The sequence below is a fragment of the Telmatherina bonti genome (genome assembly GCF_933228915.1).
Source record: "Telmatherina bonti genome assembly, chromosome: 20".
Classification (NCBI taxonomy): Eukaryota; Metazoa; Chordata; class Actinopteri; order Atheriniformes; family Telmatherinidae; genus Telmatherina; species Telmatherina bonti.
The window spans coordinates 16,723,633-16,744,377 of NC_136618.1; the positions used below are offsets into that span (position 1 = coordinate 16,723,633).

Here is a 20,745-nt window from a genome sequence, read left to right on the forward strand (position 1 = left end):
TTTTCATAATGTTGCTTTTAAGGTTTATCAAATAAGTATTTAGAAAGAGTCTTCTGAAGATGACTTAGAAAATATTAAGTCTCCTATTATTTTTATGCAGGATTGAACCTCGTTTTCAAAAACAATAAGACGCTTAATAGCTGAAGTATTGAACATAGTCATATATACCAACATTGTGTCTTACTGTGCTCTAATTTAATCTGTGTTTAATAAGTAATACATACTAAACTGTTACAGATATCTACTCTACTGTTCATCTGTTTTACCTTCTGTGTATTTAAATGTTTTAATTTTCTGCAAATTGTTTCCATGATTTTAATCAGATTATAAGAATATCACCTCTAAAAATCATACACTAAAATGATCTCTTCTCTCACTGCCTCAGGTCTCATGAGCTGCGATCAAAGGTCTTGTCCCTCCAGCTGTTGCTGTCCATCCTGCAGAACGCTGGGCCCATCTTCAAGACCAATGAGATGTTCATAAATGCCATCAAGCAGTACCTGTGCGTGGCCCTGTCCAAGAACGGCGTTTCCTCTGTGCCTGAAGTCTTTGAGCTCTCGCTCTCCATTTTTCTTACTCTGCTCTCCCACTTCAAGACACACCTAAAGATGCAAATTGAGGTACAAGATTTTTTCTTTCTGCGAATTAAAGTTAATAAAAAGAATCACCGTTTCTCTGCTTACAGTCAAAGACTTTTGTGGGACAGACACATTAGAGACTTAAAAAAAGAACAGTGTGTACCAGGCTTTGTCTTTTAATCTTTATTCATCTAGAGAAAGCCTGATGAACTAGTTGGGGAAGTACAGTAGCCATGTTTCTGTATATCTACATAAACCCTTTGTGACGTAAAGAGAAATGGAAAAAAACAGGTTCATAACTGATAAGCTGTTACGGAAATATTGTGAAATAGGAGAAGTTATGAAGGACTCTAATTTCTTCTATTCTGTTTTTATTATCAAAATTATTATAGTTTTTATTAGTTGAAATATGTATGTAATTTAAATTCCAGAGGTGGGTAAATAAATATATTAGAATAAAATAAAATAATTGCTCCATTTGTATCCATTTGTACTGATAAGACAGGAATAAAGTGTGTGTTTCACAACACTTGCCACATCTGTCACCACCTGTTTGGATGGTAACACATCAAATACATCATACGAAACGGACACACTTCATCCATTTCTCAAAACAGCAGGCAGCTGACACAGATGACATATGTCGCATTGCTCACACACACTGTTGAAACATTCTCCACCTCAGCTACACGCTCTGAGCTTTCTGTCTACTACAGCTGTCTCAGTTTAAATACATAACCTTCTCTTCTTTTCTCCACTCGGTTATACAGGCAGTTCCTCTTGTACAGCTATTGTTTATATTTTTAATCAAACTCTGTTTTCAGGTGTTCTTCAAAGAGATTTTCCTGTACATCCTTGAGACGTCCACTAGCTCCTACGATCACAAATGGATGGTCATACAAACCCTTACTAGAATATGTGCAGGTTTGCTCCTTGATTTAAATGTCTTTAAAACTGATGCAACATCGATTGATTGTTTAATTGATTAAAATAATTTTTCCTTTGATTATAATGGTGCTAAATATTTAGGTATTTGTCAGCTAAATGTATTAAATCAAATTTAGTTGGTTTTTTTGTTTTTTTTTTAACTGTGTTCATTTTGTAATGTATTAGAAAAATAATGCAGTTATTCAGATGTATGATTCTGACTCGCCATACGTCGTCTGCCTCTTTCAGATGCCCAGAGTGTTGTGGACATTTATGTGAACTATGATTGTGACTTGAACGCTGCTAACATATTTGAAAGGTTGGTCAATGACCTTTCAAAAATCGCACAGGGTCGGGGAGGTCATGAACTTGGCACGACACCTCAACAGGTAAGTTTTTCCCCTATTTTTTTTTCTTCTAAGTGTGCTTTTCAATGAAAATTGTCCATTATTTGGATAACGCTTCTTGCATTGTTGTCTAGGAGCTGACCCTGAGAAAGAAAGGCCTTGAATGTCTGGTGTCCATCCTGAAATGTATGGTAGAATGGAGTAAAGACCAATATGTGAACCCCAATTCCCAGACCAGTCTTGGTGAGTTCACTGCACTGGACACAATCCTGATTCATCACAGCTGTCTGGTCTTTATCTGAATACAAACTGAATTCCTGACTAAGTGAAACCTTTTCCCATATCCATTGCTGAAATTTAAGCTGCTGGTTGCATCCATTCCACCACCTGCAAGTAAATAAATTAAACACCTGATGGGGAGGAGGAAGTGTGACACAAGCTGTGATGGTTGAACTTTTGTGAAGAAGAGCAACAGCCATAATGGAAACAAGCATGTGATCTGAGTTTTGGTTTATCACAGTATGCTTACTGAGAAATTCCTAAATCCAGGAAGAGTCTTAAATAAAACTGGTGCTGTTTTACACTGAAAAATTCTGGTTGCTGTTTGCAAACCCTTAGAGGGCATGGGCAGCTGTGTGGTAATTGGGAGCTTATCCAGAACTAACTGCAATGAGTGGAGCTGCTGGAAGTTGCTTGAAGCAGCGAGGCCTCAGCATCTCTGTCTCCCTTGTAGCCACTGCATTCTTGAAAGGATTAAGTGTTTTTGAGGCGGAATGCATGAATGGATGTATGAATGGATGAGTAAATATATTAATCCCTGAAGAGGATTTGAAGTAGGCTTGGTTACAGTTCAGAAACTAATGCCTATTGCCACATACCACTGTTACTGCTTTGTATAATAACACCCAATCCTCTTGTGGAACTAGCCCCACAAGAAGTGGGGTTGAATGCATGTTTACAACTTAAATGAAGATGATGAATGCTGGAATTGCAATTTAATGGTTTGTTGGTTTTCCATAATTTTTTTTTTTTTGCAAGATAATTGCTTTTACTTTAGTTTTTGTATCATGTAAAGCTTATGAGAGACTATCAAGGTTATAAGTATTCTCTACCATGATGTGTCTGATTTAGTCGCAGTTTGCTGCTTTCAGGGAGCTGAAGTTTGGAACAAAGGTGTTATCTATCAGCATGGTTGGAGTCATTTATAGGATTGACTGTTTGCATTCAAGGAGAGAAACTGCAGCTCGAATGAAAACAAGCATTTATCAGCTCAGCTCCAGCAAGAAGAGGGAGCAATATAGCACAATCTATTGCAAGGCGGCTAACTTCAGGAGGTTTACACCCCTGAAAAAAAGAGCGATGCTTTAAGCTGAATCCATCTAAGACAGGTGAAGAAAAATCCAGTGTAACAAACAGACCCGGGGTCTTCTGCACAACGAAGGATTTCAGTAGTTGGCTGAAGGAGGAGCTCAAACTAAGATGAAGTGCAACTTTGTGAAAGGACTGGAAAGATATCCCATAAGCCTCTAAGCTGTAGGCTGGCCCCTGCAACTGTCCACAAGCCAGCCCTGTGCTAAGCTGTCAGAGCTAACACGCAGAAGAAGCTATATTGACTCGCAGGGATGTTTCTCTGTCAAAACCCATGAGAGCTCATTGGTACACAGACAGCAGCTCATATTGAAGTTTGAATGTTAAATGGCTGCTGGATATTTATAACACATGCAGTGGATGTGCAATATAATTATTGGCTGCATAAGAGACTATGATGTATCAGGTCCAATCTTTCAACCTTTCTTTGTGTCATTTTCTCCCCTTTTCTGAATTACTTCAAAGCAAGAGCAGGTAATGCTAGAGCTGTATTGAGTGTTTGCTAGAATTTGTGGTGATTATAAATATTTTTCAGCCTCTTTGCTCAAGTTTCAGGCAGTTTTGTTCTTGTATGGCATCTTATAGCTCGTGTTTGTAGGTTTTGTGTTCCCCCTTTACGCCCATAGAGTGTTACCAGAACTGTGTTTGGACTCAATTAAGCTACGATGACTTGAGATGTCTTCACCTTCATCAGTTTATATTAGTTGAATTTTTTTCCCCTTTGGCTAAATTGGTAAAAATCCTGTCACCGATTACTATTCCTTCACCTTCTTCGCTCTGCTGTGTACACATAACACACTGTCGGCTAACATTACTGGGAGGCTGTCCTGAATGTTTTAAAGAGTTTCCGATGGGTAATCAGATGCCTCGCTTCAGCACAGCCAAGGTTAGAAGGTGGACTCACTCCTGCAGCAGCACTGAATCCTCAAGCTCCTATTAGTCAGCTTAATAAACCACTTTCCACTGGCCTCCAAATTCCTGCTTCTTTACCCCTTTTACTGCCTGGAGTGTTTTAAACATCCTACCTTTTATAATATCCTCCCCTCCTACCCTAAATTGCACCTGCTGTGTGTGACTGTGTGTGTCTCTGGAATTCATTAGGCTGCGGTCGTGCACTCGTCTTTTTTTCTTGCCCTCCCTGCCAACAACTATCATTAAGAAGGCCTGAGGCTCAGTTTGCTCTGTGTTGCAGTTTCCTCTTTCAATTACTGAAGTTTCAGTCCCTCAGTACTAGCTTTCATAGAGCTCATTTTTAAACCTACAGGCTGGGCTTGTGTCAGTGCCAGATATTTTCACCTTTATGATGGCTTTAGGGCTTGTTTTGTACAATAACAGTAGAAGACTCGGTTTATTTGCGTTCATGTATCACCCCTTCTGGCTTGTCTTATCTTGTGTTTTTGCTCCTAAGGCCAAGAGAAACCATCAGAGCAGGAGAGCACAGAAACCAAGGCCCCGGAGACCATTAACCGCTATGGGAGCATTAACTCTCTGGACTCCACCGCCTCATCTGGCATCGGAAGCTACAGCACGCAGATGTCAGGCACTGACAACCCTGAACAGTTTGAAGTCCTCAAACAGCAGAAGGAGATAATTGAGCAAGGCATTGACCTGTGAGTGGAGCCACATGCCTAAAAATTAATCCCCAGATTGTGTTGATGTTGTTAAATAAACTTGACGTCTTATGGATTTTACAGTTTCAACAAGAAACCAAAGAGAGGAATTCAGTACTTGCAAGAGCAAGGCATGCTGGGTACAACACCAGAAGACCTTGCTCAGTTCTTGCACCAGGAGGAGAGACTTGACTCGGTAATCTCCTGGATTTTTTATTTTGCTGTTTTCCTTTAGTTTACCAGCTAAAAACTTAATGCAAAACTTTTGAAATTGCACATTTTTAAATGCATATCACACCTGTGACATCATCTGTTCACATCAAGCCGCCAAGCTCTGTGAATTTTTTTTTTAGTTTTCTCACTGAACCTCTCAAAGTATTTTGATGATAATAGCTCGGCAGGTTTTGTCAATGCTCAAATCAAGTTACATGGAATAACACACTGCAAACCACAGCTGTTTGGAGAGCATTTTACAACCCTATATATTTGATAATGTTGCTCGGCAACATCAAACATCTAAATTACAAAGCAAGAGAGGACACTTACAAAAGATGTGAGAAGGTATACAGTCATACAGAAGTAAGAAGCCCTGCTTTAGTTGAGGCCGTACTCAGTTTGGTCCCCAGCAGCACACCGGCCATGATTGGCGAGATTAATGAAGCACACTCGGATTCCTTGATTTGTTGATGCTATTTTTCAGTCTAAGGCCAGATGGAGGACTTTGCATTGGTGGGAGCTCTTACTGAAAAGTGTAATCTTTCATTTTAAATTGAATATTTAAAAAATAAAAACGTATTTCCATATAATTTGTCATCCACAAAAAGGTTTAGCACACATGAATCGAATGAAATTAGAATTAATAACATTCTGCCAAATTATTGTTGCTGTAGTTTTTGAAGATGTTTTTCTAAATTTAGTCTGATGTTGTTCGTGAGGTCAGAAGTTACAGATTAAACAAACTTTCTGTGCATCACATCTAAACTATGTCTGTTTGTTCCCGTTGCTTTTCTGTGTTGCACAAACTTCACAAATGACCAGACATTTTTTTTTATTATTATTAAATTTGCATTAATCCAGGACTGCATTAAATATTCATTGTAGTCAGTAAAACCACAAAAGAAGTCAGACAGGACATACAGAAACCACTTTTGTTTTGTTTGTTCCACCATGGGATGAAAAAGTGAAACCATTAAACAAACGGAGGGACATCCTAGGAGAGTTCTGGCATGTCATTTTATTTAGTCATTTCTACTGGGTTTATTTGAGAATCCTCAAGAAAATGAGCAACTGGCAACCAGCAGGAAAGTGACTGGCAAATACACAAGAGCAGCCAGTCCAGCTGAACATTTTTGTACTGTTTTGTACATTAGAAAACTAAACAGTGCAGGAGCCACAAAATGATGTAATAGCCTTCCACTGAGCATTAACCAGCCATCCAACAGCTTCACCATCCAGTTCATGCAGTATTAAGCACTAGCTTAAATGAAGATAACACTTTTTCCTTATTAGACAGGGTCTCAGTGTAAATCAGCATTTAATATCATTGTTAACAGTTGGATAGAAAGGAGAGCCTTCAGCTGCAAGCAGCAGCACAGCAGTTGGATGCATACTGTGGGTAAATGTGTAAGTGGATAATCTAATCCATACTGACTGGATTATCATGCACTTAAAGGCGTGGAACACGGAAAGCAACAGTTTACAGTCCTAAAAGTGATTTTCTGCTTGTGTTTATTTCTCATGATCAGAAAAATAATAGTGTTGATCTCTAAATCAGTTCAAACTAAGTGTCACACACAAGGGATTAATGGCACAGTGTTTAATTAAAATGTCTGACTTACATCTTTTGTCTTTAGACTCAAGTAGGAGAATTTCTCGGGGATAATGATCGTTTCAATAAAGAAGTGATGTATGCCTACGTGGATCAAATGGACTTCCAAGGCAAAGACTTTGTTTCGGCACTGAGGATGTTCTTGGAGGGCTTTCGGCTCCCCGGTGAAGCCCAGAAGATCGACCGGCTCATGGAGAAATTTGCAGCAAGATATCTCGAATGCAACCAGGGGTAAATTTAAATCTCACACAATATCCCATCCATGAATATAAATAAGTTTGATTCAGTGCAACCACTGGAAAACTGCTGAATTTCTCGTCTTCCCTACCTTCCCTTTCATTTTCAAGACAAACCCTTTTTGCTAGTGCCGACACCGCTTACGTCCTCGCCTACTCCATCATCATGTTGACAACAGATCTTCACAGTCCACAGGTAAGAAGTCCCCTTCAACAATGCAGCTGCCTTTGGGTTTGCGTTTTGACATCAGCCATTCCTTTGCATATCAGTCAAACACAACTCACAAGGAATGCATAAGCAGCTTTTGACTTATATCCTTCTTGTTACCCTGCAAAGGTGAAGAATAAAATGACAAAAGAGCAATATATCAAGATGAATCGTGGCATCAATGACAGCAAAGACCTACCTGAGGAATACCTCTCAGCCATATACGATGAGATAGCAGGGAAGAAGATTGCCATGAAGGAAACAAAGGAGCTCACCATGAAGTCCAATAAGCAGAGTGAGTCTCACTCCTGTGAGCTGTCTCAGAAATGTGGTCAATATGTTTTAAGATGTGGTCTTTCCTTACCGAGTTATTATGTCAAATGAAGAAAAAATCTTATTAGTGTAAATGTTTAACTGTATTTCTGCCCAGCAGGTGTGGCCAGCGAAAAGCAAAGACGCCTGTTGTACAACGTGGAGATGGAGCAGATGGCCAAGACGGCCAAAGCTCTCATGGAGGCTGTCAGCCACGTCCAGGCTCCATTCACCAGCGCCACACATCTGGAGCACGTCAGGCCCATGTTCAAGGTAACACCAACAGATGCACACATTAGCACACACTGCTGGACACAAACTGGAGAAGCTCATTCGTGTTGGTGTTCCTCAGCTGGCATGGACGCCCTTCCTGGCTGCTTTCAGTGTGGGTCTCCAGGACTGTGACGACACTGAAGTGGCCTCGCTGTGTCTTGAAGGAATCCGCTGTGCTATCAGGATAGCGTGCATCTTCTCCATTCAGGTACTGCAACATGAACTGCAAGATCACTGTGTTTCCATTTTCCTCACTTGGCTTTATTCTGAATCTGGTCTTTTGTTGTTTTTGTTTTTTGTTTTTTAGTTGGAGAGGGATGCTTATGTGCAGGCTCTGGCAAGGTTCACCCTGCTGACAGCCAGCTCTGGCATTGCAGAAATGAAGCAGAAGAACATTGACACCATCAAGACCCTCATCACTGTGGCTCACACTGATGGCAACTATCTAGGCAACTCCTGGCATGAGGTTTGCTTCTTTCAGTCTGATTAAAACTGTTTTACTGTCCCTGATCACGCTTCCTTGTGTTTCTTATCATAGTTGACTCCCTAAATAGATTCCCTTTGGTTCATAAACATGTAGCATATAAACTTTTCAAAAGCATGAAGTTAATGATGGAATATTCTACAAGACATCTTTGATATGATGCATGACTTATTTCTGTTTTGTTTAATTTAAGAGTGAAGCAACAATATGCAAGATATTTTTTATTTTGGAATGACTTTTACCAAAACCTCAGACTTTATTTTAGATGTTAGGACTTTAAGACTTTAAGAAAAGTTTGACTTAATTCAGCAACCAGTGAAAATGTTTTCCACACTGGTGCAGTACTGCTGTCATTTCAATTTTGTCAATAGTTTTCATGCAATGTGTCTCTTTTGACATGTACAATTATTCAAACGTCCCACGGCTGTGTTTCTTGTCAGATCCTGAAGTGCATCAGTCAGTTGGAGCTGGCTCAACTGATTGGCACTGGGGTGAAGGCACGCTACATCTCAGGGACGGTGCGCGGCAAAGAGGGCTTTATTGCGAGCACGAAGGAGCAGAGCAGCGACGAGTACCTGGGTTTAGGTCAGAGGCAACGTTTTAAAGTTGAATGCCACATTCTGGCCCAGTCTTATCCTGTCTTGTTGATATATTTTTATCTGACTATAGAACAACCTCATCATAGACAAATTCTCTGCGTATAGATTTTTGTCTGAAACCTTTTTGCTCTGTAGTTGGAGGGACGGTGGACCGAAAGCAGATTGCTAGCATTCAGGAATCCATTGGAGAGACCAGTTCTCAGAGTGTGGTGGTAGCTGTGGACAGGTAAAGTAGTTATTCTGATCCTGTGAAACTCACACATTTACAGCTAAATCAGAGCAGACATAAAGGCTCACGTTTTCTAAGCCTGAACTAAAAATACTCCTGTTAAGTGTGGCTTGTAAATAATCATTGTTGCATATTTTTCTTTAGGATATTCACCGGTTCTACCAGACTGGATGGTAACGCAATAGGTGAGTCTAGTTGATCCAGCTACAATCATTTAATCATCTGTGGATACCTGCGTTTTTCACCATTTTTATTGGCATGACTCACAGATTCTTCTTCAAAATGTCATACTTTGCTCATTTTTTTCATTTTGTGTCCATTCATCAGTGGATTTTGTGCGCTGGCTCTGCGCTGTGTCCATGGATGAGCTGGCCTCGCCTACACACCCGCGTATGTTCAGCCTGCAAAAAATAGTTGAGATCTCCTACTACAACATGGGTCGCATCAGGCTGCAGTGGTCTAGGATCTGGGAGGTCATTGGAGACCACTTTAATAAGGTAAGTAAGGACTAGTAGAGGCCCCATTGTCAAAGTATTTATATTTTTTTATTCAAAGAAATTTTTTTCATTCTCATACATGTTTGACAAAGCAAGTCAAGCTGTGTGTGTGTATATGTATGTATGTATGTATGTATGTATGTATGTATGTATATATACATATATATAAAAAAATATATACATATATATATAAAAATTCTGTGAAAATTGAGTCATTATTGCACTTAATTTACACAACATATTACTATATACTTTGGTCAAATATGCCAGTTATTCAGATTTGTTTATCATGTAAAGCAATAATCGGTATTCTGCTCGCAGCTATTTGCTGTCTTCTTGTTTGCTTGTCAGCTCAAACTCAGCTGAGTTCATAAACACAATCTCCTCAAGCTTCTAACTTTTTCTCTGTGCTGTTGTAGATTTAGAGAAGGGAACTGCTACTTAGCATTTCTAACTCCCAGACAGACTCATTTGCCATGGTTTGAAGCACTAACATAACACTTCGTCCCCAACTAAAAGCTGACACATGCCGATAAACTCTGGAAAAGGTTTTTTGTTGTTTTTTTTTTTTAAATTATACCAGCGTAGTTCACATTAATGTTCTCTATCAAAATCTGTTCATCATTCCAGCAAAAACGACAAACAAACCCTTAGAAGCAGCCAAATTAACAGTTTGGTATGCAAATACAACGGAAGTGGATGATTGCAGGATTCTTTTTCATGTATAAAACTAGAGCTCTTCACAACCTCCTCATATAACCTTTTGGTTGTGAATTGCTGCTGTATAAATCTTTTTATATGTAGAGAATAGTCTTTTTGTTAAATTGTTGGTGTTAATGATAATTCAGATGATGCCAAAGGCATTAAAGGTGGAGTATGTAAGATTTTCAATATTTTCAAAATAAATTAACTATTAAAATTACTACAATCATAATTAGATGGTTTTTTTAAACGTGTAGGTTCCAGTCTGTCCATATTTCATGTGTTATTAAATTACAAGTTTAATTAATGACAAATGACAAAAAGCTCTTTTTTTTTTTTTTACTGGTAGGCAAACATTTAAGAAGGGTCTTTGTCATTAATTAAACTTGTAATTTAATAACGCATCAAATATGGACAGACTGGAACCTATATGTTTAAAAAAATCTAATTATGATTGTAGTTATTTTTTTAGTTAATTTATTTAGAAAATATCGAAAATCTTACATACTCCACCTTTAAAGCAGCTGCTGTCTATGTTTCTGGATACTTTACAGCCCATTCTAGAAATGAGCTGGAAAATATTGCTTTGCTGGTGTAATTGTGTAATTTCTAATGAAACCCATGAAAACAAACTCTCGTCACAAAGGCTTTGTGGCATTTTGCTATTCCAGGGTCTACCTTTCACCAAGATCCGGCTGGTTTCTGCATGTTAAAAGCCAAATCTTCAAAGTGGTCATTTATCATCTTCAGCTTTTCCAGTGAAACATTTTGCCCTGGAAAGCCACACTTTTATAAGTAAAAAGATCAGAGTAATGTAGCAAGGAAAATGTTGTGAAATATATCATCTTTATCTATGTGCAGGTCGGCTGCAATCCTAATGAAGATGTAGCAATTTTTGCAGTGGACTCTCTCAGGCAACTATCCATGAAATTCTTGGAGAAAGGCGAATTGGCCAACTTCAGATTCCAGAAGGACTTTCTGAGACCTTTTGAACACATCATGAAGAAGAACAGGTAATAAACCAAATGCAGCCCTCTCTGCATGTCTGCAGCTGCTTTTAGCAACAAATGAGCATATTGTCTCTTTTCCCACTCGGAGGAAAACATTTCACCTGACCCGTTTCAGTCTCTTTGCATTATCCTTCCACTCACTTCATAGAAAAGCCTTTTTCTAATTAAATTAGCTTGGTTTAAATATATTTAGAATGTAATTTAAATGGCTATTTATAACTGTTTTAAATTACTGTTATAACGACAAAATGCAACTGTTGCCGTAGCGATAGTCTATGTGCAGCATGTTGTGAAGGCAAGCTGTTTTGCATGAAACAGGAGTTAGCAGTGAAAGTATGAATCCACCCAGACTGAGAGCTTCAGCAGAGAGGAGATGGCTGGCAGCCATGGGAACCCTGCAGTGCGGTGTGTCCATTAGACTCACGCATGGTGGGGTGTGTGTGTGTGTGTGTGTGTGTGTGTGTGTGTGTGTGTGTGTGTGTAAGAATAAGTGAAGGCAGATCTGTTCTTTCATTCATAACTGCTGAGCAATTAGGATCTCTTTTTTCTATGACAACAGTTGCTGCAACAAAATCAATGTAGGAATAATCATTCTGCCTGAAAGTGACACTTTGGATGTTATAAAGAGCTTTTAGAACTAACTGGCATCAATTTTTCTCATTTCGCTTCCTACCTTTTTTCCTCCAATTGCTTCACTTCGCTGCTTTTCCCCTTTGTGCTTTTTTTTTTTTTTCTTTCCACACCAGTGTAATCATCCCTTATCTCCTTTTCAGGTCTCCCACCATCAGAGACATGGTTGTGCGCTGTATAGCCCAGATGGTTAACTCCCAGGCGGCAAACATTCGTTCAGGATGGAAGAACATTTTCTCCGTTTTCCACTTGGCTGCATCTGACCAGGATGAGAGCATCGTGGAGCTGGCCTTCCAAACCACCGGCCATATCGTCAGTGAGTCCAACGCCCAATTTAGATTCATCTAACATCTTGTCAGATGTTGCAGTAGATCTCACCACCTGTTTTCCCTGCATCCATCTCCCTTGCTTTTGCGGGTTCCTGACTGCATCTCCCTCTGCTTATTTCCCAGCGAATGTCTTCGAAAAGCACTTTGCGGCTACAATCGACTCTTTCCAGGATGCAGTCAAGTGTCTATCAGAGTTTGCCTGCAATGCCTCCTTCCCAGACACCAGCATGGAAGCCATCCGCCTCATCCGACACTGCGCAAAATATGTCTCAGAGAGGCCACAGGTCAATATTAAAGCTCAGTTCTTACAGGGCATTTACTTTTTCTATGTATACTGCCACATTGACCTTATTGAAGCAAAATACATTGACTTTAACTGTGCATAGGGAGAAATAGTCAGAACAGTGCATGGAAACAATTGTTTGCAGCAACAAAAGTTGTATTATAGTCAGGAAATAAACACTTTCCTTTTGAATATGTTAGCTAATTGTATATTATTATGGTATAATTGATGGAGTAATATGTGCCCTACATAAGTTGTCTGTGCAGACCACTCATTCTGTTTATGTTTCATATCTGTGACACATACAGTATGGATGAAAATAAATATTTGTGTGGGAGGGTTCCTTCTCTCCAGAGGCAGAAATCCTACAGTGGTGAGCATGGTTCTTATTTCCCTGGCAGGCCTTCAAAGATTACACCAGTGATGACATGAATGTAGCGCCCGAAGATCGAGTGTGGGTGCGGGGGTGGTTCCCAATACTCTTTGAGCTCTCCTGCATCATCAACAGGTGTAAACTGGATGTCAGGACCAGGTAGGTGGGCTTCATCCTTCACCTGCATGCTCAGGGCTTTTAGGGTGGGTAAAATTAACGGCAAAAAAAAAAGCATCTTTGATAAAACTCATTGCTTTGTATTGAAGCTCAATGAAATGGCAGAAGTACTGTATGTATAAATATAGATGTTTATACTCCTGCTGCACTTCCAGTTTGCCAGTTCAAACTACACAGGTGGAAAATACAAGTTCTGTTGTTTAAAAGGGAAAACAAAGTCATGTGTGGCAGCAGGAATGACAAGCGTGCTTGTGTGCTTTTCCCAGGGGGCTCACGGTGATGTTTGAAGTGATGAAGACATATGGGCACACCTTCGAAAAACACTGGTGGCAAGACCTGTTCAGGATCGTCTTCAGGATCTTTGACAACATGAAGCTGCCTGAGCAACAGACTGAGGTACATGACGAGGCTTTCATCCCCATCACTTCCTTTACACCCTTTGTTTCAGCAGTTCTGCCAGATACCCTCGAGTCTCAGAACTCATATCTATCATCTTGCAGCTTGTTGGTGTTTTTTTTGTTGTTATTTTGTCTGCATGTTGACATATTCTCTGTGAAATTGTGTTGCCCTCTCAGAAAGCAGAGTGGATGACCACCACATGCAACCATGCACTTTACGCCATCTGCGATGTCTTCACACAATACTTTGAGTCCCTCAATGGCTTACTGTTGGATGACATCTTGGCTCAACTTTATTGGTGTGTGCAGCAAGGTCAGTGCTCAGTATACTTTTTATATTTCTTGAATGTGTGTGGGGCTCGTGTTAGGATCCAGATTCTCCAACGTAGGATCTGATCAAAGGGACACTAATGTTATTGATGCAAGTTTGGAATCCAATATCCAAACATTAATACTTGGATTTCAGTGATAAATACAAGAAATATCTGGATGAAGTGTTTTACTGCTGATTGTAGTAGAATAGATCAGGAAGAATCTGCATAGACTTAGCGTAGTGATACATCTGTCCTTTTTTTGGTCACTGTCCTCCTTTTAAATTTACTCTTCAGTATGTTTTTCTTCTCGTCTGCAGATAATGAGCAGCTCGCCCGTTCAGGCACCAACTGTCTAGAGAACGTGGTCATCCTGAACGGGGAGAAGTTTTCCCCAGAGACCTGGGACAAGACTTGTAACTGCATGTTGGACATTTTCAAGACCACAATCCCCCATTCGTAAGTTGCAACTCTGATTTAAATCTGCTCCATTTTAAAAGTTAACTGATCTTTCGAATTTATGTAGAAGTGTTACTACATGGTTCCTGTAAAGCTTATTAAATATTTTTTTATGTATTTATTTTGTAGTAACATTACAAGACTGAATGGAATAAATATATACCTCTTTTAACTTTTTAGGCTGCTAACATGGAGACCAGCAGGAGCAGAAGAACACTTTACAACACACAGCCTGTCAGACAAACAGCTGGTGAGGAAGTACAGCATGTACACCTTCTCTCTGGGCTTCATAAACATCTGTTTAGGCACTAGCATGTGGTCCAGGTCATAAACCAGCCATGTTTGTTTTGGAACTGAACAATCTGCAGTATGATGTGCATCCACTGGATAGGAGTAACTCTGATCACTTTCCTCCAAGGACTCCGTTTCCCAGAAGTCTGTGGACATTCAGTCCCGCTCTGAGGACCAGCATTCCATTAGCAGTACCGAAAGGGTTGCTACAGAGAACCGTCGACAGAGTCAGTACAGCTCAGCATCAGGCATGTACGAGGACAGCTCCAGAGGCAGGACCCCAACCAGTAAGTGTGCCACTTGACTCGGAGTCAGCCTGCTGGTGTTTTCACCTGCATCTGTTTGCTGACGAGTGTTTACTTGTGTTTTCCACAGAGATCCAGGAGCAGCGTTTGTTCTCGGCTTTGCTGATAAAGTGTGTGGTCCAGCTGGAACTGATCCAGACCATTGACAACATCGTGTTTTTCCCAGCGACCAGCAAGAAAGAAGATGCTGAGAACTTTGCTGCTGCTCAGGTACAAACTGCTGGGATTTAGAGACAAGCTGGTCGTTAACTTGCATTATTGTTGTATCGCTGTTTTTGTTTATGTCCCATACAGTTTAAGTCGGTGATAATCTGTTGTTTTTTGTCGTCTTGAAGCGGGACGCCGTGTGTGCGGCAGATGTACCAGTGGAGACACACGATCAAGGCATGTATCGCTATCTGACCTCGGAGCAGCTTTTCAAGCTGTTGGACTGCCTGCTGGAGTCCCACCGCTTTGCCAAGGCTTTCAACTCCAACAACGAGCAGAGGACCTTGCTGTGGAAAGCAGGTAGGAGGAAAAATAATCATATTATCAAGCTGGTTGTGTTGCTTCTTGGGGGGAGAGGGATTTAGAAAAGCGGCATTATAGCAGAAAATGACCTGAAATTACTGAAACTTCAGGTTTTAAAGGAAAGTCGAAGCCCAACTTGTTGAAGCAGGAGACCAGCAGTCTGGCATGTGGGCTGCGCATCCTGTTCCGTATGTACACAGACGAGAGCCGTCAGGATGCCTGGGAGGAGGTCCAGAGACGACTGCTCAAGTAAGGAACACTTATTGAAGACAATGTATCGCAAGTTGGAAGCATTTCTCGTGCATCTGCTGCATCTTTCAGGCAGTCAGTTGATCTTGCGTAGTGTTGATCTTAAATACAGGCTTAAAATTGCTCCACTAGTTTTCATCCAAATGACAATACTCTGCTACAAAGTTTCCTGACAATCGGATTGATAAGTGTGCATGCATAGAGGAGAACCTCTAAGCTGTTTTTACATGTGAACACTGGAGGTTTTTTCCGGAGAAAGTCTGAACAAATTGGTCCAGCATTCCCATAGCTGTTTACAAAACGCGTCACCGTGGAAACCTCCCTGCTGGAGATGGCTTGTGACACTGGCTGTGGAAATTACTGTTAATAGCTATTTTCTTTGCAACACCTTGAGAATAACAGATTAGACTCCTCATTGTGTTGACATGAGTGCTGCACATTTCTGTGCATACGCTGTCACATGTCACCGCTGCAGAACATCTCTAGATCTTAGAGATGCATGTGTGAAAGCTGCTTTGGTTTGACACAATCCTCAAGATAATTGGTGGTGAAACTTCGCAATGAAAAACTTTTCCTTATCCTGACAGTCTTGGAAACATTGCACATCTTCAGGGCTCCTTTTAGCCTTTCTGCTGATTTCACTGATCAATGATGTTTTGCTATTCATTAGATTTTGATAGTGAATAATCTGCTATTTCAACATCTTGTCTGTATGTATTTGCATATGTCCCTTTTTAACAAGTAGTCCTATAATTACTTAGCTAATGTTTGTGAGAGAGGGGGAGGGAGGTTATTTAGATATCAGTAACTGTGGTAGATTATTGTTTGCAAAGGCACAGCATGAGCACAGCTTCACAGCGCAGTGTAACAGAAGCTTTGTGCTTTTAAGATGCAAAGGAATCCGCACACTGATGTTTCAGTCAACCGTTGTCATCACTGAGTCTTTATTTAGAGCCTCACAAACCATCATCTCCCCATTTCTCTCCCTGCCTCGTCTTCTATTGATGATCATATCACGATAAAACGGAATCATCAGCTGTCTCTCCGACGTGCATTTGTTATCAGGATGAGAAGGAGAATGGCTGCAGATGGAGGAGGAGAGTGTAGTGGATTAGAAATCATAACTGGCAGAGATGCTGCCATTTGTCACTTGTTTTGTTTTTTTTCTCCTAAGAAGTGGTTGTCATCTGGGAGAACAAGGTTACACACATTGTACCCGTGTTGACGAGAGGCTCACATGCGTTTGATTACTGCAAGGTCCAAAACATGTAGGAAAGAGGGTACATGTCATGATAGGCTGATGTTAGTTTGATCAGATAGGAATGGTTACATGATGGAGATGAAGTCAAATGAGGGCTGCAGGGTCAGAAAAGGTCAGAAGTGAAGAAAAGGTTTCCAGATAGGGGACACTTGAATTAGCAGTCTCTGGTCAGAAACAATCGTCATCACCCTCATCCCTGCCATTATTTTCAAGACCACTGAGGTGGAGGAATAGATCCTGTCTTGCTGCATGTTGCAGAAAACACCAATCAGTAGTTTAAAATATCTTTTCATCATTTGTAGATTTGGTCTGGAGTGTTTTCACATGAACATAATGTGTCTGTTTTGTTTAGTGTGTGCAGTGAGGCTGTAGCATACTTCTTGGCTCTGACGTCAGAAAGCCACAGAGAGGCTTGGACCAACCTGCTGCTGCTTTTTCTCACCAAGGTGCTAAAGATCAGCGATGAAAGGGTAAGAATCTCCAAACACTGATGCCTTTGCCGGTCGTATTGGTCCACATGACGACTGAGGTGAATGAAACACGTGATGCTTGATTCATTCAGCTCATTTCTTCCTTTGCTCCTCTTCTCCCCTCCGCTTTTAGTTCAAGGCTCATGCATCCAGGTACTACCCTCTCCTGTGTGAGATCATGCAGTTCGACCTGATCCCTGAGCTCCGGGCTGTTCTGAGAAAGTTTTTCCTTCGTATTGGCCTCGTCTTTCACATTGCACAGCTGCCTGAGCCAGACTCTGAGCGGGGACATGTTGAGCCTGAGTCTGACCCAGAGGTGGGGGAAGAGGCTGGGGAGGAGGCCCAGTGATGCTTCACCACAAACAGCCTGGAATACAAAACTTCACTGAGGCCTCCATCACAGACCTGTGAGCGACACTGCCTCAGGGCCCTCTTTGCATTTTATGCTGAACACTCGAGTCAAATGACTGATTTACTGGTCAGCTGTCTGTTAACACCCCTCTCCACACACACACACACACACACACACACACACACACACATTTACCCCTGTCCCCACACACAGACCCACCTCTCACAGGCAAAATCCCCAGTTTGATTACTTGATATCATAATTAAAAATAATGTCTTGTACCAGGTGTAGCGTTGCCTCTACTGGATAAAACTACTGATCAACAACTGACAGTTACCCATATCTCTGATCTGATCAGAACAAATATATTTCAAAACTTGTGTGCTTCTTACTGTATATTTAAAAAGTGAAGAATGAATGAATGAATGGTTTCAGCGACATACAAAACAACTTTCAGCAACAATGAAATGTGACATGTGTCACACACAGATAAAAATGATTTCTCTGTCTGCGCTGCAGATGGCTAACATTAGCATTGATAGCCTCCTGGAGGAAACTAGATGTACAGATCTGCTCTATGTAATATAATCTTATAACACTAGATTTGTTTGTTTTGTTCTTTTTTTATTTTGTTTTCCTTCTGGATTTGCTGCACTTGATCTCATTTTTTGAATGCACTGGAGATTTTAATTTTGTGATAATTTATTTGACTGCACCTCTTACAGATTGTCCTACACAGTACGACTTGTAATTAAAGCAGAACATGGAACGCAATGAGTTAAATTATTCCATTTTATATGTTCTTACGTTTTTAACGGAAGTAGATGACGACTGCACTTCTGGAACTGGAAGACAAGACTGCAAACTGATGCTAGCTGCTTTTGAGTCACTAGTCTGTTTTCTGTTATGTGAGTTTAGGTTTCACTCTTCTGTACAAAATCAAAAGTTAATATATTTAATGTTTTGTTTTTTGTTGTTTTTTTTTGTTTGTTTTGTTTTTTCCCTTTGGTTTTGGGGGAAGGTAATATGTATAGAGAAAATGGCAAATGTTATCTGTGCTTTCAGTATGAATGGGATGCATTCCTGCTCATGGATGTAGAAAACAAAATGTATATGATACAGCAATGTAAAGTTTTCTATGTTGCAAAAGATTATTTACAACTTTCTGTACAATACATCATCTGGCATTCTAATGAGGTTCTAGGTCAATAAAGTTTTTGAACTTGGTTGATTTGAATTGCAGAATCACTACATGGTCTCTTGTATTAATAATCATAGAGGATCCAATTATAATATTATTGAAAGTTTTCAACAACTGTGTCTTTTTAGTTGAATTGACTACATTAAAATATACATCAGTTAAGTTACATTCTCAGATTTGCACATACAGTTTTTATTATTGTAAATTATGTATAGAAAAGAGAAACTGACAACATCCAAATGAACAGACATAAAGGTTTTTTTATTGGCACTCTGGTCTCTAAAGGGAAGATATTTATTAAATCCCACAATTAAAGCATAAGTTAGCGTTAGGTGATTCATTTAACACAAGGACAGTTTCTCTCTGGAGAACCAGCTGCATTCACAGAAGCTAATTTACCATCATTCAAGACCGGCCCGTGGGAGCAACAGTATATGACATGGTGTACCATCAAGGGTGGAGTCTCCATCCTGTTGTTTGGTTCTCTCCACAGATCAAGTGTTTTTGAGTATCTGATGTTTTGGGCTTTAGCCAGAGCTCTTTGGCAGCAGCCTCCACAGGGTTCACAGTTCATCACCAGGTAGTCCTTTCTGCAGAGTACAGAGACATATCTGTCATATATTTCTTAATTATATGCTGTACATTCAGACTATACTCTATTTGGTCTAAATATAATTTATTCAATTTTAAAGATGTCTTTTTAAGGCAATGCTTTGTTGAAATTGGGAATTATGCACATCCTGAAGAAATATGTCAAAAGCAATAAAGCCAACCTCAACATTGCATGAAACTATTTTAATCTTTTAATCTGGGTGAATGTAAAATTCTAAAGGTATATATATAAAAAAAAAAAAACAACTACCAAATGCACCATTTCAAAGTGGGGCAACACAGATATGGCCTTATCTGCCAGACTGAGTTGTATCTTGGTTTTTTATTAGCATCAAGGTAAAAGTGCAGATGGCTAACAGTGAACTGTTTACCTGAGCTGCTGCTGTGATCAGTCTGACTGGTTTCGCTTTGTGTTGCTGATTATGGGTCATGACTTTCAGTTACATCGGAGATTAATTGTCTCTGAGCCCCACAGTCGCCTATCTCCTAAAAACAAAAGATTAACACTAAGCTCTTTTTACACTTTAAGAAAAAACAAAACAAAACAGAAAGGTGTCAATTTACTGAACAGGGTCGTACTTCACAGGTGAGTCTCCTCGGTGATGCTGTCCTGTCTCGATGCTCCCCTGCAGATCCTTGCTGGCAAATCCACTTTTCACATGTGTCAACACAGTTGGCATCTGTAACCAAGCCCCATAAGAAAGTGCATTTTACTGCTGGACAGAAGTCAGGAAGCTGAAAGTTAATTTATCTTATGCCAAAAAACATTTAATTCAGTAAACAGTAGCAATGAAAAGAGTCAGAAGATTGACTGGAAATTACTTAAGCCTCTTTTTCTGCCCTAGGCCTTTTGTCTTCTGCCTCCATTCCCAGTGTCTGGCATTGTGCTATCACCCCCCTGCAGCTTGCATGACCATCACACTCCCTTCACTGGCACAAGCAGGAACACAGAGGCAAAGCAAGTTGCCCTCTGCTAACCTGACATACAGACTGTTGTGGGAAGGTGTTGGAGGGTGTCAGTAGCAGACCCAGAGCACAAAAAGGAAAAGAAATGAACAAGAACGATGTGGACAAGATGACAAATTAATGAGAAAACTTGCAGGATGATAACTTCTTAACTGAGAATCTAAAATGTCCAAAGATGATGGGAGCAATGAGATACAGATTGCATGTTCCCTGATCATGATCTTCCTGTCTGCTTAAATACCTGATTTTGTGTTGCTGTTTATGTTGAAGTGGTTTTTGCTGCAGACTTTGAGCATTGGTGGGAGGGTCAGGATACATGGTCCAGACCTCTTCACCAGGTACTCTTATCTGACAAAATAC

The 20,745-nt window shown here is 40.2% G+C and overlaps 1 protein-coding gene across 2 annotated transcripts in view; it reads left to right on the top strand.

The window, feature by feature from the left end:
• Positions 1-18,826, top strand: part of arfgef1 (ADP-ribosylation factor guanine nucleotide-exchange factor 1 (brefeldin A-inhibited)) — a 53,785-nt gene extending 34,959 nt beyond the window's left edge. For both annotated transcript variants that reach the window (XM_079260045.1, XM_079260046.1), the window contains 30 exons: positions 386-620; positions 1,403-1,502; positions 1,755-1,894; positions 1,987-2,095; positions 4,629-4,830; positions 4,915-5,026; positions 6,684-6,889; positions 7,006-7,090; positions 7,232-7,397; positions 7,536-7,687; positions 7,767-7,895; positions 7,995-8,153; positions 8,612-8,756; positions 8,906-8,996; positions 9,144-9,184; positions 9,327-9,496; positions 11,060-11,211; positions 11,982-12,154; positions 12,291-12,451; positions 12,852-12,982; positions 13,267-13,396; positions 13,576-13,711; positions 14,030-14,168; positions 14,349-14,418; positions 14,587-14,746; positions 14,835-14,974; positions 15,100-15,271; positions 15,385-15,523; positions 17,137-17,254; positions 17,388-18,826. In XM_079260045.1, the coding sequence (XP_079116171.1) occupies positions 386-620; positions 1,403-1,502; positions 1,755-1,894; positions 1,987-2,095; positions 4,629-4,830; positions 4,915-5,026; positions 6,684-6,889; positions 7,006-7,090; positions 7,232-7,397; positions 7,536-7,687; positions 7,767-7,895; positions 7,995-8,153; positions 8,612-8,756; positions 8,906-8,996; positions 9,144-9,184; positions 9,327-9,496; positions 11,060-11,211; positions 11,982-12,154; positions 12,291-12,451; positions 12,852-12,982; positions 13,267-13,396; positions 13,576-13,711; positions 14,030-14,168; positions 14,349-14,418; positions 14,587-14,746; positions 14,835-14,974; positions 15,100-15,271; positions 15,385-15,523; positions 17,137-17,254; positions 17,388-17,603 (4,279 nt within the window). In that variant the 3' untranslated portion in view covers positions 17,604-18,826. The remainder of the gene's footprint in view (positions 1-385; positions 621-1,402; positions 1,503-1,754; positions 1,895-1,986; positions 2,096-4,628; positions 4,831-4,914; positions 5,027-6,683; positions 6,890-7,005; positions 7,091-7,231; positions 7,398-7,535; positions 7,688-7,766; positions 7,896-7,994; positions 8,154-8,611; positions 8,757-8,905; positions 8,997-9,143; positions 9,185-9,326; positions 9,497-11,059; positions 11,212-11,981; positions 12,155-12,290; positions 12,452-12,851; positions 12,983-13,266; positions 13,397-13,575; positions 13,712-14,029; positions 14,169-14,348; positions 14,419-14,586; positions 14,747-14,834; positions 14,975-15,099; positions 15,272-15,384; positions 15,524-17,136; positions 17,255-17,387) is intronic.
• Positions 18,827-20,745: the final 1,919 nt, after the last annotated feature.